At 34.0% G+C, this 15,464-nt stretch overlaps 1 protein-coding gene across 2 annotated transcripts; it reads left to right on the top strand.

The window, feature by feature from the left end:
- Positions 1 to 1,233: 1,233 nt before the first annotated feature.
- On the top strand, positions 1,234 to 9,124 carry LOC122281943 (protein IMPAIRED IN BABA-INDUCED STERILITY 1). 2 transcript variants are annotated; one of them, XM_043093824.1, is made up of 9 exons: positions 1,235 to 2,125; positions 2,710 to 2,994; positions 3,350 to 3,667; positions 5,449 to 5,676; positions 5,937 to 6,034; positions 6,498 to 6,588; positions 6,769 to 7,299; positions 8,261 to 8,393; positions 8,521 to 9,124. In XM_043093824.1, exons 1-9 carry the CDS (start codon positions 1,736 to 1,738, stop codon positions 8,538 to 8,540), a joined length of 2,094 nt encoding a protein of 697 aa, XP_042949758.1. In that variant the 5' UTR covers positions 1,235 to 1,735; the 3' UTR covers positions 8,541 to 9,124. The 2 variants fall into 2 exon arrangements, with proteins under 2 accessions (XP_042949760.1, XP_042949758.1); XM_043093826.1 differs by lacking the exon at positions 2,710 to 2,994 and having other exon boundaries at positions 1,234 to 2,125.
- The last annotated feature ends 6,340 nt before the right edge of the window (positions 9,125 to 15,464 follow it).

The raw sequence follows: 15,464 nt of genomic DNA, 5'->3' as shown, positions 1-15,464 counted from the left end.
CATTGTCAACATTCCCCAACACCCAAAAGTTGCCCTTTTTAAGGTCCTGAAAATTTGGCCATTTTCACCCCTCCTTGAGAGTCGAGAGATCGGAAAGGATAAAGTTGAAAGAACATGAATGAGCTTAGCATAGAGATACCTGCCCCCATTATTGTTTCAGAGTGGACCCCATGTAACTCAATGCGTGGGCCATAGGAGTGATGAAGCAGAGCAAAATGCAGGAGTGGGAACTGGGAAAGTTAAAGAGAATTGGAGAAGGAGACGGTGTTGGGAAAGGGACAACTGAGCATTTTTTTTTTTTTTTTTTCTCTCTCTCTCTAATTCGCCTCCTTTTATTTTTTTCTCGTCTATTCAATCGATTCACTAGGATGTATACTGTATACTTACATTTTCACGTAATTAAAAATTAAAAATTTATCTTTTAAATTAAATTATATAATATAAATAATATGTAATGTAAATACGTTCAAATAAAATTATATATTTCTATTTATCGGTCAGAGTCAAGTGAGTTGAAAAATAATTCTCACATTATTTATAAATAAAATCTTAAACATATTTATAAAGTTTGAGCAAACTACTTTATTTTTAATCGATTTTATAAGATGAGTTAGACTTATGAATTTTTTCATAATATCAGAATCTGTTATAGGATGAATAGAATCCATACTACTTATTTCGTGACAAAAATCTAGACATGAAAAATGATGTTGATGAATAAATCTCACATTATTTATAAATAAAATCTTAAACATATTTATAAAATTAAAGTAAATATTTTTATTTGAATCAATTTTAAGAAACGGACTAGACCCATAAATTTATTCAAAGTGAAGAAGCATTCAATCAACAAAATTGCATCAAATTCTTGTTGTTTTTCTTCTTCCAATCAATCAAATCCCTATGGTACGGGCTCAGAATTTGGCCCTGCTTGGCTGATTTCCACGGCTCCCTATCCCCACGTAAACTGTAAACAAAACTTCAAAATTAAATTACAAGGAAAATTAAAAGAGAAAATAAAAATATTTTAAAAATACCCATATAGTCAACAACAACCACCCATACCAAACCAAACACACCAACTTTCAAACACAACAAATATATGAAATAATAAAAATAATAATAATTTAAAAGAAAAACCACCCATTGGCTGGAGCCCACTTTCTTTTAGCCAAAAAATAAATAATTTAAAAGAAAAAAGGATTCCCACTATTCCTATATCCTCCTCCTTCCCCTCCCATGCAGTCTCGTCTCTCGACAGCCTGACAGACAACGTTGAAAAGAAGCCTCAATATAGTTAAAGGTTTGAACTTTACGTTCGAAAATACACCAAAACAAAACAAAATAAAATACACAGTTCCTATGCTTCCTTCCCTCCGTTGATTCCGCAAACTCCGTTTGTTTGTTTTGTTTTGAAAGCCGCATTAATCTTCTTTATCCGCCATCTCCCGCAATTGTCGCGGAACTGAGCAAAGAGTAGCTAAAGAGAGTGGGAGAGAGAAAGGCAGAGAGGGTGGACTGGGAGAAAGTGAAAAGGGGACAATGAAAAGCATTCCCATTTTGGAACTTATGGTTTGTTCTACAGATTTATATATAATTATAACCCATTTTTGCTTCCCATCCTCTGTTCTTTGTCCTTCAGTCCTCGCTTAATTGACTCGGGTCCAGGGCCTTCGATTCTTCTGATTCCCCTATGCTTTCTGGTCAGCGGTCTTGGTGGTTTTAACGGCCTGTTATGGGTTGCGTGAGCTCGAAGCAAGCGGTGTCGGTGACGCCGGCTTTGGACCATTCTGGCGCGTTCCGGGACAGCGGCGTCGGTGCGGGGAATTCGGGTCGTATCCGGGTCGGCTCGGGGGAGAATGAGAAGGGGAAGTCTAGTAACAGGAAGAAGAGTGGCGAGTCGGTCGTGGTGGTGGGACTGAGCGGAAGCGAGTTGGGTGAGTCCGGGAGAGCAAGTTCCAATGGGAACGACTCGTCGTTGAGCTTCAGATTGGGGAATTTGCAAAAGTACGTGGAGGGGGAACAGGTGGCTGCTGGCTGGCCTGCTTGGCTCAGCGCCGTCGCCGGCGAAGCCATTCAGGGCTGGATTCCTCTACGAGCCGATGCCTTCGAAAAATTAGAAAAGGTTGTTTTTACATTTATTATCAAACTGTTAATTTATTCAATTCATTTTCGACACACATTTTGTCTATCAATGGGATTGGCTCTTTGTGGAAACGTTGTAGTATATTTTCTCTTATTTTACATGGAAATTATTATTTTTTAAAATCCTCTAAAAACATTCAGTTTTTGGAATAATTGGGGAGAAAGTTAGTAAAATCTGCTAATATCAAAATTGATTTTGATGCTTTTAACGGCATAGTGTGGCAAACAAGATTATACTTAATATGGTAAAGCCGCAACAGAAGTACTCTAAAACTTTCTAAGAGCTTTGTCCCCAAAACTGCATAATTATTTGATGTGAGGGAGGTTTTTTTTTTTCTTTTTTCTTTTATTTTATTTTATTTTATATAATGTGGCTTGCTTTTGAGTCTTTGACCCTTGATGTTCCATTTGGATTCTGTTACTGTTTTTTCTATTTTGCTGCTTCTGAGCACTATCTAATGGATGGATTGTTTAATATTGCATCTACTTATCAAAGAAATTATGCTGCTTGCTGTGTTGTGTCTTTCTGGTCATGACTGTATTCAATTTCAACTGCTTGAATAGATCGGACAGGGTACATATAGCAGCGTGTTCCGAGCACGTGAAACAGAAACTGGCAAGATAGTTGCTCTGAAGAAGGTGCGGTTTGACAATTTCGAGCCTGAGAGCGTTAGGTTTATGGCAAGAGAAATTACAATTCTGCGCAGGCTTGACCATCCGAATATCATAAAACTGGAGGGTATAATTACTTCCCGATTGTCATGTAGCATATACCTTGTATTCGAGTACATGGAACATGACATTACTGGACTCTTATCTTGCCCAGACATCAAGTTCAGTGAGTCACAGGTTTGCACGCTTTGCCTTCAAACCAAACGTCATAGAGTTTTATGATGGGGGTGTCTGAATTCCACAATGATGTGAAAAGATTTAATGTATACAGATCTTCTGACATATAACATTGAGTCAAGTAGTCACTAGAATACCATGATAAGTTTGAATGGGTTCGTAAAGCTCATTAGCTAAAATGGCAAGATGAATTGATCATAAATGCAAACAAAAAAACAAACCCATTTTGAGTCTTTGTGAAATGAGATTATCGAAAAACTAAATGTGATAATTTAATAATTTTTGTGGTTTTGCAAGCAGTGTATCATCTTTATATTCGTATACCAAAAGAAATGACGTTGATTTTGTTTTGTAGATCAAATGCTATGTGAAGCAGTTGTTATCTGGAATTGAGCACTGCCACTCAAGGGGAGTAATGCACCGGGATATTAAAGGATCAAATCTGTTGGTTAATAATGATGGAATTTTGAAGGTGGCTGATTTTGGATTGGCAAATTTTTATAGTTCTGGGCATAGGCAACCCCTAACCAGTCGTGTTGTCACCTTGTGGTACCGTCCTCCTGAACTTCTTCTTGGATCAACTGATTATGGAGCATCTGTGGATCTTTGGAGTGTTGGCTGTGTATTTGCAGAACTAATACTAGGAAAACCGATCCTTCAAGGGAGAACAGAGGTAATCACCTTACTGAAGTATGTTGCTTCCATTTCTTAAAATCTTGGTCTTAGTTTAATGGAACACAATAAGAATACCATTAAGAGAAGTATGGTTTCATCGAAATGAACTGTATTACTGGTACAAGAAATGGGATAATTGATCTGTACAAGATATCGCAATAACAAACTGGGCAAGACTTAAATAAGGGAGAGGAAAACCAATCCAATGGTGTGAATGGACTGGAGATAACTACAATACTAAAGTGTTCCAATGTTTGGAAATATTGTTTCAACTGATGCATTCAACCATTTATCTTAACTTGAACAAAAAAAAAAAATGTCGAAATTAATGAATGGCAACTCAAATCAGGTACTTTGTTCAACCTTCAAAGTCAATCCTTTTCAGACTTATCCCTAGAATTTTGTAAATTTGAGGAAATCATGTAGAGGGTGAAACCATTAAAGCGCTATATCATACTAAAATTAGAGGTATTTTTAATGCTTACGAAACACTCTTTTTATAGCAACACAACTAGAAGATTATAGTTTGAAAATGCTACCAGAAACACCCCTTGGTCAGCTAGCAAACTATTTTCCTGTCTTTCTATTGGCACTTAAGAATGCAGTTGGTCAACTGGATCTGATCCCCGCAAGGTCATTCTATTCTCATAATTGAGAACCTTGAATGTTTTACCGTCTAAGCTATTTCCACTGCATTCCATCCCACAATGTGATTTCCATGTAGAGTAGCCTCTATTTTCCAATTTTTTGAGGACAGAAATATTTATCTTCCTATTCGGAAATTTGGGAACCCTTTTAACTCCCCACTATCTAGCCTTTTTTTTTTTGATAGGTAATAAGAGATTTTATTCCAAGTAGATAGGCATAGCCCAAGTACAGCGGAAGTATACAAGAGCATACACCTAAATACAAGCTAAAGCGAAACATATCTAAGATAAAGCATTACAAATACTCCTGTCTCTTACAAGATTATTCACCCAAAAATTTAAAGTGCTAAAGAAAAAATCCCTAAATTCCCCCATGGTGCGTTCACAATCTTCGAAACACCTCCCACTTCTCTCTAGCCATAAACACCAAAACAAACACGAAGGAATCATCCTCCACTCACCTGCACTGCCTCCACATCCCACTGCACCTTGCCAGCTAATCTAGCCAAAATTATCAGAGATACAGCCATATTGACAGTTAATCCTTTTTTCCGAGGGTGATGTCCAATAATTGTGTATATACATGGGTATATATGACACATAGGTTTACTTATAAAAAAAAATTATATGATACATAGGTTAATAGTTGAATATATGATAGATAGGTTAATAGTTGGTAGTTGTTCGATACTTGGAAATGGCATTCTTTCTTGGTGACAATTCCTATCCAATCAACATTACAACTATCAACAATTAGGCAGCTAGCTGTAGTTTTCTAAGTAATAAGAACTTCATTATAAGCATGCTGCTAGCAGTAAATTAAACATATGTGTAGCAAGTAATTATGAGAAGGTACCCTCCAAAACTTCCGTTCTATGTTTTAACTGCCCATCCACTTTGAATTATGACAGTTATAAACTTGCATATTTGGTGAAATTCAACCATTGCTACACTGGAATACCATTCCACTCCTTTCTGCCTGAGCCAAAGACTATGGAAAGTCTGGATACATATGTTGACTGATAAAAAAATAGGTGATACGTATAAATGAAACTGCACAAACTGGTTGTTCGCATATTTGCTTTTGAAAGTTTCCTGTTCAAGTTATAATTGTCATGCTGTTCTTCTTCAGGTTGAGCAACTACACAAAATTTTCAAGCTTTGTGGATCTCCACCTGATGACTACTGGAAGAGAACCAAACTTCCTCATGCAACATTATTCAAACCACAGCAACCTTATGATAGTTCTCTTCGTGAGACCTTTAAAAATTTACCTAAAACCACCATAAGCCTGCTGGAAACTCTTCTGTCCGTAGAACCATACAAACGAGGGACAGCTTTCTCTGCTCTAGCATCTGAGGTAGTCACACAATGTACTGTGATTATTTTGCATATTGATGTTATGGTTGGAAAGACTGTCTAGATTTGTTGGTCATGCATGGCAGTGGAGCTAACCGGATCCATTATTGATACTTATATGGTTTTCAAGCCCATATTTCCTGGAATTTTTTTTCTCAGATGAGTTTGAGTATTTCATATTTCCTTTTTTGCTTATCAAGAATTTTGCTTATCAACATTTAGGATTCTTCTAATGAAATCTTCTTTCCATACTATATTCAGTACTTCACATCAAAGCCTTATGCATGTGATCCAGCAAGCTTGCCAATATACCCACCTAGCAAGGAGATTGATGCAAAAAGTCGTGAGGAGGCAAAGAGGTGAGGATTCTCATTTTCAGCATATCATTGAAAGTAAATGTGTTTATGGAATCGGATTTCCTAAAAAGGAATTACTGGTTCCTCTTTAGAAGACAGATTGACTGTGTCCTTTGTTTAGAACAATGCACTTTTTGGTAGTATGACGTAATCACCAGGAACTAGAGACGAATTAAACTATTAAAATTCTGAGAAAGAAAAAACAGAATCATTTAGTTACCTACAAAGCCATTTCAAATTTTATGTATAAACACAAGGACCTGTTTTATTTCATTGGGATATTTAATTGCCCCTTGAATTGGCATGCCTCCTTTGGTTGGATTTTGCAAAATATATTTTGATGCAGCGAAATTTACATCTTCTCATTAAAATGTTGATTCTCTGCAACCTTCAGCTTCACATGGTTTAACCAGTATTATGTTATGTCATCTTTCCATAACTGCAATACATTTACTGAAATTTTCAGGAAAAAGACTGGTGGGAGAGTTCGTGGACCCGAAATAACAAGAAAGCCTGCAAGAAAAACCCATGGAATCTGTAAATTGGCACCAGGAGAGGTCTCTCTCTCTCTCTCTCTCTCTCTCTCTCTCTCTCTCTCTCTCTCTCTCTCTCTCTCTCTCTCTCTCTATATATATATATATATATATATAAATCTAGGTATGCACATGTAGAACATAGATATGTCTCTGATGTCTTAGGAGTTGCTTCTCACTTATATACATATCCTCATCTTTCAGGAGATGACAAATCCGATTCAGGATTCTCATAAGATTAAGGTTAGCAATGGAGATATTCTCAAAGATGTAAATTCTACTATAGAAGGCATGGCACGAAAGCCATCAGTTGATAATGTTGAAGAGGCTTCCCATGTAAAGAATGCATCTCAAGGTGACGTTCCCTTTTCCATCCCCTTACAAGTTTCTACATCAAGTGGTTTTGCATGGGCAAAAAGGAGAAAAGAGGATGCATCCGTAAGATCACACAGCAGGTCTATTTCAAGAGGACACATTTGCAGTATTGTAGAACCTACTACTGCATTGCATGCCAGGAACAATGTTGACTCTAGAAGGCACGAAAATGGGGATGCCTATGGGACCCGCTCATATTGTAGAGGCCATGATTCCTATGAGATTGTCAAGCTTGCAATGCAGAATAATTGGTGCAAGTTTGAGCGTCCAGACTCATTTGATGCTTCTGATGAGTACCACTCTCAGGAACTGTCGTTGGCACAATATGAAAGAGAGATGTCAGCTAAAAGAAGCAATCTGGTAAGTTTGTAACTTTTAGAACCAGATGTGGTATGAATTGTTCAGTTACAATACATACCCTCCTGTTTCTTCTTTGGTAAGTTTCAAATCTTATTTTCCATTTTAACGCTTGTTAAAACGAAGAGAAAATGAAAAAGAAACTGAAAATGAGTGCATTGTGATGTAAAAGAAGCAATCTGGGAAAAGAAAGGAAATGCAGCTAAAAAATAAGCAATCTGGTGAGTTTGTAACTTCTATAACCAGATGTAGTTTCAATTGATTTCAATTTCAAAAGGAAGCAATGTAGTAAGTTGATAACTTATAGAATCAGATGCAGGATGAATTGATTTAAGTTTCAATACATATCCTCAATTTTAATTTTTTGGGTAAGTTTCACTACATAATCTCCATTTTTACTCTTGTTGATAAGATAAGGAAAAAACAAAAATAAAAAGCACTGTTGTAGTGTAGAAAATCCATCTTTTGCATGTGATAAAGGAAGGCATTGACCGCTAAAAGAAGCAATCTGGTAATTGTAACTTTTAGAGCCCAATGTGTATCAATCATTTCAGTTTGATTTTTTAAAAGAAGCTAAAAGAATTATCAGTCGTAATGTAAAACCATTTGTATTCACAAACCCAACAATTGTCATTATTTTAGATGTTTTCAAGTTGAAAATAAGTTCAAAAGTGATTTATAAGAAGAGTTGAGACCATGTTGAAAGCTCGTTCGCCTGCTTTTGTTTGAAGCTTGAAATGTATCATGATATCTCAACGAGGATCCCACAAATTAGATTTCTCGGTTTTTCCAGTTTCTCAAGCCATTTTTCCTGGCTGAGCTGGAGGTCGCTTTCAAAAACATACCTTCAACTTTATAAAGTTTTAATGGATCCATTGATTTTTCAATAACTCCATACATGCCTTTAATAGAGAGAGTATTCATACTTTATATCTTTTGTTGATTAATCCGGGTCCCGTGACAGGGGTGCCAGGACCAAGGGGACAAGGTTGAATTTTCTGGGCCATTACTGTCTCAATCACACAGAGTTGATGAACTTTTAGCAAAGCACGAGCGTCACATCCGCAGGACAGTGCGAAAATCATGGTTCCAAAGAGGTATGTTAATGTTTACTAGAATCCAGCTTCGACAATGTTGTTCCAATCCTTTATTTTTCTTATTTTGGGTTTGTGCCTGTGTTTTCTGGGGGAGTTGAAGCTAACAATCTCATTTTTGAAACTGCAGGTAAAAAACATGGGAAGTAAGTGATATGATATCGTTTGTTTCGATCATCACAGTAAAGAATTGGCTTCCAAAAACCGAAATCTGATCATTAACAGAATTCCCATCATAGATGAACATCAACAGACCATGCTGCTGAATCCAATGAATATGACATTAAATCGTTGAGAAAGTAAAATCTGCAGCAGGAGCCTGGGTCAATGTGGCTGGGAGCTACAGCCTGATGAAACTACGTTTTAGCCATTTAAAAGATCGTGAAGTAAAAAACAAGAGAGGTTTGGAGTGTCTTGATTGTTCTCTTCTTTCACTCAATAATAGTTAGCTTCGTTTTTTTCATCATTATTTCATTTATAATTCAGCCATCCCTTCTGTTTTCTGATGTGGTGAAGACCATCCGGCTATGTACATATACAGCTGGTGATTAGAATTATGAAGAGTATTGTACATTTTCATGGTTCGTAAGATTCAGCTTTCAAGTAAGCATGAAAAGGTTGGGAGTGTCAGCAAAGCAAAAGAAAATGCTTGTATCAGCATATAATTGAGTTATGGAATCTGACTTTCATGTGAAAGAATACAGTAAAAGGTCAAATCATTAGCCTCTTGCCAAGCCCTCTTTTTCCTTCTGCCTTCCAATCTTTTTGCACGAGATCTGGACCTTCAGCCTTCGATCGATAATCTTTCTGTTGTTTTCCCCACCACCAATGGTGGAGTATTTAGTTAGTTAAACTCGAGAAAGTGAAACGATGAAGTAAATTTTTCTTGGTTTCTCTCTATGTTGAGAAGACCTTACAGATTGGTTATGTTTAGACAGATTGATCTCAGATGATATGTATGTAAATAGTAGTAAAAAAGTGATGAAAAGTAATAATAAAATATTGAATAGTAGTGAATAATAATAGAAAATAATAATAAAATATTAAATAGTAATATATCACTACTATTCAAAACAGCCCAGAGACCTTGCACCTGGGCAGAATTTCTTATGATGCTTTGGACATGGGTACGTATCAAAACACATGCCTTGAAGCTGTTCCCGTGATTATAATATTCAATCTGGACCTTGGGCCAGTTAAATTCCGAAGCATCAAAGTTAGAAGTTGGAAGGATATGTACAAGAAGAATCTCTTGGGGGAAGATATACCTCTCCAACTATACTCAATCTGAAATGATTCCCAAAATAATCAATTTACCATCTCCATAAAAGATTTAAAATATATTTTCATAAAAAAATCAATAAAATAGAAAAAATTAAGAACGTGAAATAGTTCAGAAAAAACTGTTAAAATTGAAAATTGGCTTTAAGAAACAAATAAATGAAAAAAGAATAAAAAAGACATGAACAATTAGTTTCAGATAAAAAAAATAAAAAAAATAATAAATAAATAAATAACAAAACGTTAAAAAAAAGGTGAAAAGTAAAATGTACTAATTTTTAAATAATTTTAACTTTAGAAGATATTTTTATTTTGTTATCAAACCAATTTTTAAAACTAGCTTTTTTATTTAATAGGGTATTGTCTTTTTTTGTTTTGTTTTTTGAGAACTTTTATGGGTGTCTTTGTCTTTTTAAGGAGGGAAAAAAAAAAGGAAGAGAGCATAGCAATTTATATAGAGTTTAGAGCACTTATAGTGGCTCAACAAAGTTAAAATTTAGCCAACATTTGACTAGGAAGCATAAAAAGAAACTATAGTGGGTTTAACAAAGCTACAATAATTTTATCTTTCATCAATTCTACTAGCCAATTTGTTGAGTCCTAGCTGCTGGCCAAATATTATTTTGGCATAAAAAATCATCTCTTTTCGATTCTTACTTGCTGCATTTCCTAGTTTCTGTTTATTAAACATATTTAATCATTTGCCTAGCTTTTTACTTTAATTTGTATCTATACTTGAAAAAATATGACTATTGAAAAAAATATATGAATTGAAAAAGTATGATTGTTGTAAAAAAAGACCGTTAGAAAATTTTATCCGTTGGAATATATAAACGTTAAAAAATTAATGTGTAGTTTTTTAATAACGAATAAAAATTTAAATTATAATTAGAATTAAAATAAATGAAAATGTTAAATCAATCTTTAAATATAATAGTAATAGATTTTTTGAGTCTGTTATTCGGTGTTGTTGAAAAGTGATTAACTAAATTTGTAAAAGTAAATTTCTTAGTCAAATTTTAACCAAACTTTATGGAGCCCACTACTATTGTTCTTAGTTTGGGTACCAATGTGTGTGTACTTGAGTATTTTGAGAATATTCCAATACTATTATGAGAAATTATACTATTTTGATAATAATCTATTACTATTATGAAAAACTGTATTATTTTGATAATATTCCTATACTATTCTGAGAAGGAAAATTCTATGTGCAGTCATTTTCGCGGACTCCTTTGCGCACTCCAGTGATATGATTGGTTGTGTATTAAAAAAAAATTAATCCAACCAATCATATCAGTGGAGTGTGCAGAGAGTACGCAAAAATGACTGTATATAGCATTACTTGAGAAGAATACTCCGCTACTAAAAAAATTGATTGTCAGAACCGAGGGTTTAGAAAGTAAATACAAATTGAGTAGTACTTTGAGGAGACTATTTTCCTCAACACCAATAAATGACTCAAAAGTTGTCAAACTGTTTTAGCAATAATTTCCATTGCAATATTAGAGTTGGTCCAAGCTCGTCTTTTTATAATGAACTTGCAAATACGAAAAAGAAACTGTATTTTCCCATTGTGTCTACTTTCTTGCTCTTGGACCTTAATTGAATCTGCATTTTAAGCTTTTTATGGACCATGAATAGAGTGTGTGTGTGTGTGTCTGAGAGAGAGAGAGAGAGAGAGAGAGAGAGAGAGAGAGAGAGAGAACCTTTGCAAACATCATGCTAAAGAAACACCTGCAAAGCAGAACAAACTTGACATAGCTGCCCTTGCAAAACTTGCTGAGCTACACAGTTCAGTCCAAAATAACCTAAACCTAACAATGATAAGGTCCACTAGATCCATGATCTTTCTGCTTCAACATGTTAGAGTCCTTATGGTAAACTAGTTGGTATCTTCATAGCTCTAGAATTATCCTCAATACACATTGAATGCATCGCTAAGCTTTTGATTTTAATTATAAAATGCAGTAACAACCTTCTTTCAATTTATGATATAAAGACCCTAATGGTACCGGTCCTTATCCCTGTGTTCATGTAGACAGATAAACCCATTATGAGATTATAAAAACAATGAAATGGCAACACTCTGCATTTCCTTTCATCAAACAATATACAAAAAAAATTAGTTAGGATGTTTCATTCTTCATTCCACCATGTCTCAACAACCCTCAATACAATCTTTCACTAGAGAATTAACTTGATCGGAGGGGACTCTCGGAGTTCTGCCGAGTTAGTTCAGTTCATGTTTTTTTCCTATAAGACGCCACGCAACGAAGTCAGAGGTCGCCATTTGGGGTCAAATTTGAGCCAAACATCTAACTATTCTACCAAATCCCAAACCTAAACCTTTCCCTTACTCACTACACAGATCAAGTTTGAAATGTTTCAAGCATCTTCTACCAGTAATAGCAATTATATAACCTTGATTGAATCTGAAAGCCATGACAGATTAGAAATAATTTGTCGTGGTTTGTTATGGGAGAGTATCATTGCTGGTAGATTAAGAGCAAAACACACATAATATACAAAGAGTTAAATGCCAAAATACATCACAATCCAAAGAACACTGCACATAGATCAATCAGCATCAGAGGTTAGTTAGCAGGAATCATCAATATATAGCTGAGAAGAGGCAGATCAAGAGGACTGTCTAGAATGGTGCATTGGATTAATCCAACAAATTAGCAACATTTGTGCAGTGAGATGGTTGGCAATTTATACTTGGGGTGATCTTGTTGCTGAATTATTGACAGACTGGCTCCATCATTGTTACAATACAGTACTGGAAAACAAAAGAAATGCATGGGCCCTTGTGTCACTGCCACTGAAAATGGATGTGCATTTGGTTGGCTCCTTATCCTTAAATTCCTTGACAAGAGAGTGTGCTCTCCCGTCACCAAACTTGGTTATAAACTCTTAAAATTTAGTTGGGAGGTGAAATGGAAATTTCTCTACCTTTTCTACTTATTTACATACCCATTGCCAAAGAGTACATCAACCACTTGTCCATTTCTTTTTAGGTTGGGAAGGAAAGTTGTTGGGGGTACAAGATTTCACATTTTTCTCAACTATTTTTGAAGAAAATTATAAATAGGACTACATGGTTGACTCAATACCTTATCCTCCAAATCATTGTCCTTATTTATGATCATGACTCCTATATTAATTTATCTAATGAATCTATTTACAGAGAACTGCTACTATACTCGTCTCCATATTAATTCATCATTTTTATATTTTTCAACGTAATTTTGTTTTAAATATATATATTTTTAAATTTTTTTAATAAGTCATGTGATACCATAATTAGAAATATTGAAGCATTACTCGTATTTATATTTACCAAGATTTAAAAAAAAAAAAAAAAAAAAAAAACACTCTCATAATTATTGTGAGATGAAGTTGACATAAGGACTCCAAATAATTAGGCAATTAACAAGTGTGAGTGTAAAAATTTCATGTACATACCATAATTGTTTCCAACAAACATGATGGTGCTCTTAATTGACGCATTAACACTTTTCCACCAAACTTATCTCCTTCTCCCACCACATTCATCATCTTCTTCCCCCACATACTTCTAATTAAATATTCAAAAATAGTATTTCATATTTTTAAGTATTATATATTAATTGGTTTAATATTTTAATATTTTGTAACTTTTAGACCCTCCAATCACGGACCATAATTAAATTAAATTACGTGGATTTAATTTTTTTTTAAAAAGAAAAATTCTTAAAATTAACTTTAAAATATAAAGGATAAATTCTTAAAAATTCTAATTCTAATTATGATTAAGATAATTTTTAATTATTATTCTAGCCGTGACTCGAGGTGGTGGCTGCTGAGTTGGCCGGAATCTGGTGTACGGCTGATCATTATGTCTTTAAAAAAGAATTATAAATTAGATACTTTTTATTATATTATATTATTATAAAATAGATAATTACGGGTTAATATATCGAGATTACTTAATAAATGATCACAAAATCATCTAAACCTCAATTACCCTGACTTCTTTGCTTACGTGTTGTTGGTCGGAGAGGTTATAGTCTCGCATGTACGCCACGTGTATAGGTGGTCCATGCATATTGCATGTGGCTCGCTTATTTCTTTGCACTTTTCCTATCAACTGATTAATAAATGGGAGAGCTACTTTCACTATTTTACAAATCAATAATAAATTAGAATTACGTAGAAATTTTAATCAAATTAATAATATAATTACAGATTAATTTTATCATTATTTTTAAAGGTGTAACCAGTCCGGCCCGATCTGGTTTTAGATAATATTTTATCATTATAATTGTATTATAGATTATAATGATATATTATAATATATTATAATATATAATATAGTGACATATTATAGTATACTATAATATATAGTGATATAATATTAGTATAACTATTAATATGCACTATATAATATTATTATAACTATTAATATAATAAATAAAAAGATATAAGACTTTAAAATTTAATATTATATTAATTAGTAATTTATCATATAATACAAAACTATTTTATATATAATTATATATTATATATAAAATTATATATAATAGAAAAAATTAAAAAAATATATATATAAACCGATCCGGTCTAGTCTGGTTTTAGAAAAACAAAATTGGACCGATTTTGACCCCTTTTTTTAAAAAAATAAAACTAGGATTGGTCCGGTCCAGTTCGGTTTACCAGTTCACTAGTTTTTTTACATCCCTAATTACTTTCTTCTTCCCCTCACCCAACCCAATCTCCTCCCTCCTTACCCCCCTCTCTCTCTCTCTCTCTCTCTCTCTCTCTCCTCGTCAAGCAGAGGCTCGAGCTTCTCTCTCTCTCTCTCTCTCTCTCTCTCTCTCACTAAAATACTCCATCAACAAGTGAAGATGAGAAAATACTTTTCATATGGTGTTTGCTCTTGCTTAACAATTTAAAATATTCACTATAAATAAATATGAGAAAATTCAATACAGATTATAATGAAGAAAATTTTATGAAGAGTCTCATCCTGGTAGAAAATTTCAATGAAGATAAAACATATACTTGCTAAAATATCTTAAGTGGTTCCAATCTAGATGAGGAAGATGGGTTTGTTCGAAATCTGACTAAATGAGTTCAAAATCTATTGAAAGATGGTTCAAAATCTATTGATAGAGATGGATTCAAAATGGGTTTGAAATATGTTCCATAGAGAAGAAGAGAGGAGAGGAGAGAGATTCTGGAAGACGAGGGAGAAGAGAGAGGGAGTTGGGTTTGAAATGAGTTTTGATTCCAGACAAGACAGAAGAGAGAAGAGAGGAGAGAAATGGACAAGGGAGAGAGAGGGGAGGACTAGGGGAGAAGGAAGAAGGAAATGTTCGCACCTACCGTAAGTTTTATGAGTTTCTTAAGTGTCCACATTTTATTGGAGAGTGTAAAAGGATAACAACACCCGACTGGTTTGAAGTAATCTTTTAATAAATAATGAAAAATGATATATACAAATTACAAATATGTAAGTGTTACACAAACTCTTTTATAAAAAAAAAAAAAAAATAGATCTCATCATGGAAAAAAAAAAACTCATTTTTTCTTAATGGAATCCACGTTGTTACAAAAAAATTGTACAAAATTTATACATTTGAGACTATACCTAATATTATTCATAAATAATTGGGTTATACAATTGGTTCATTTGAAACTTATCATTCAGATGACATTTTTTAAGTAAGAACACCATGTGATGCTGCGTGATTTCAAAAAACATATTTAAAATAAGGGAAATGATAGTGTGCCGCCCCAACCGTA

The sequence above is a fragment of the Carya illinoinensis genome, chromosome 11 (genome assembly GCF_018687715.1).
Source record: "Carya illinoinensis cultivar Pawnee chromosome 11, C.illinoinensisPawnee_v1, whole genome shotgun sequence".
NCBI classification, from domain to species: Eukaryota; Viridiplantae; Streptophyta; class Magnoliopsida; order Fagales; family Juglandaceae; genus Carya; species Carya illinoinensis.
Note: the sequence above shows the minus strand (reverse complement) of the source record. Positions and strands in the feature narration are given on the sequence as shown.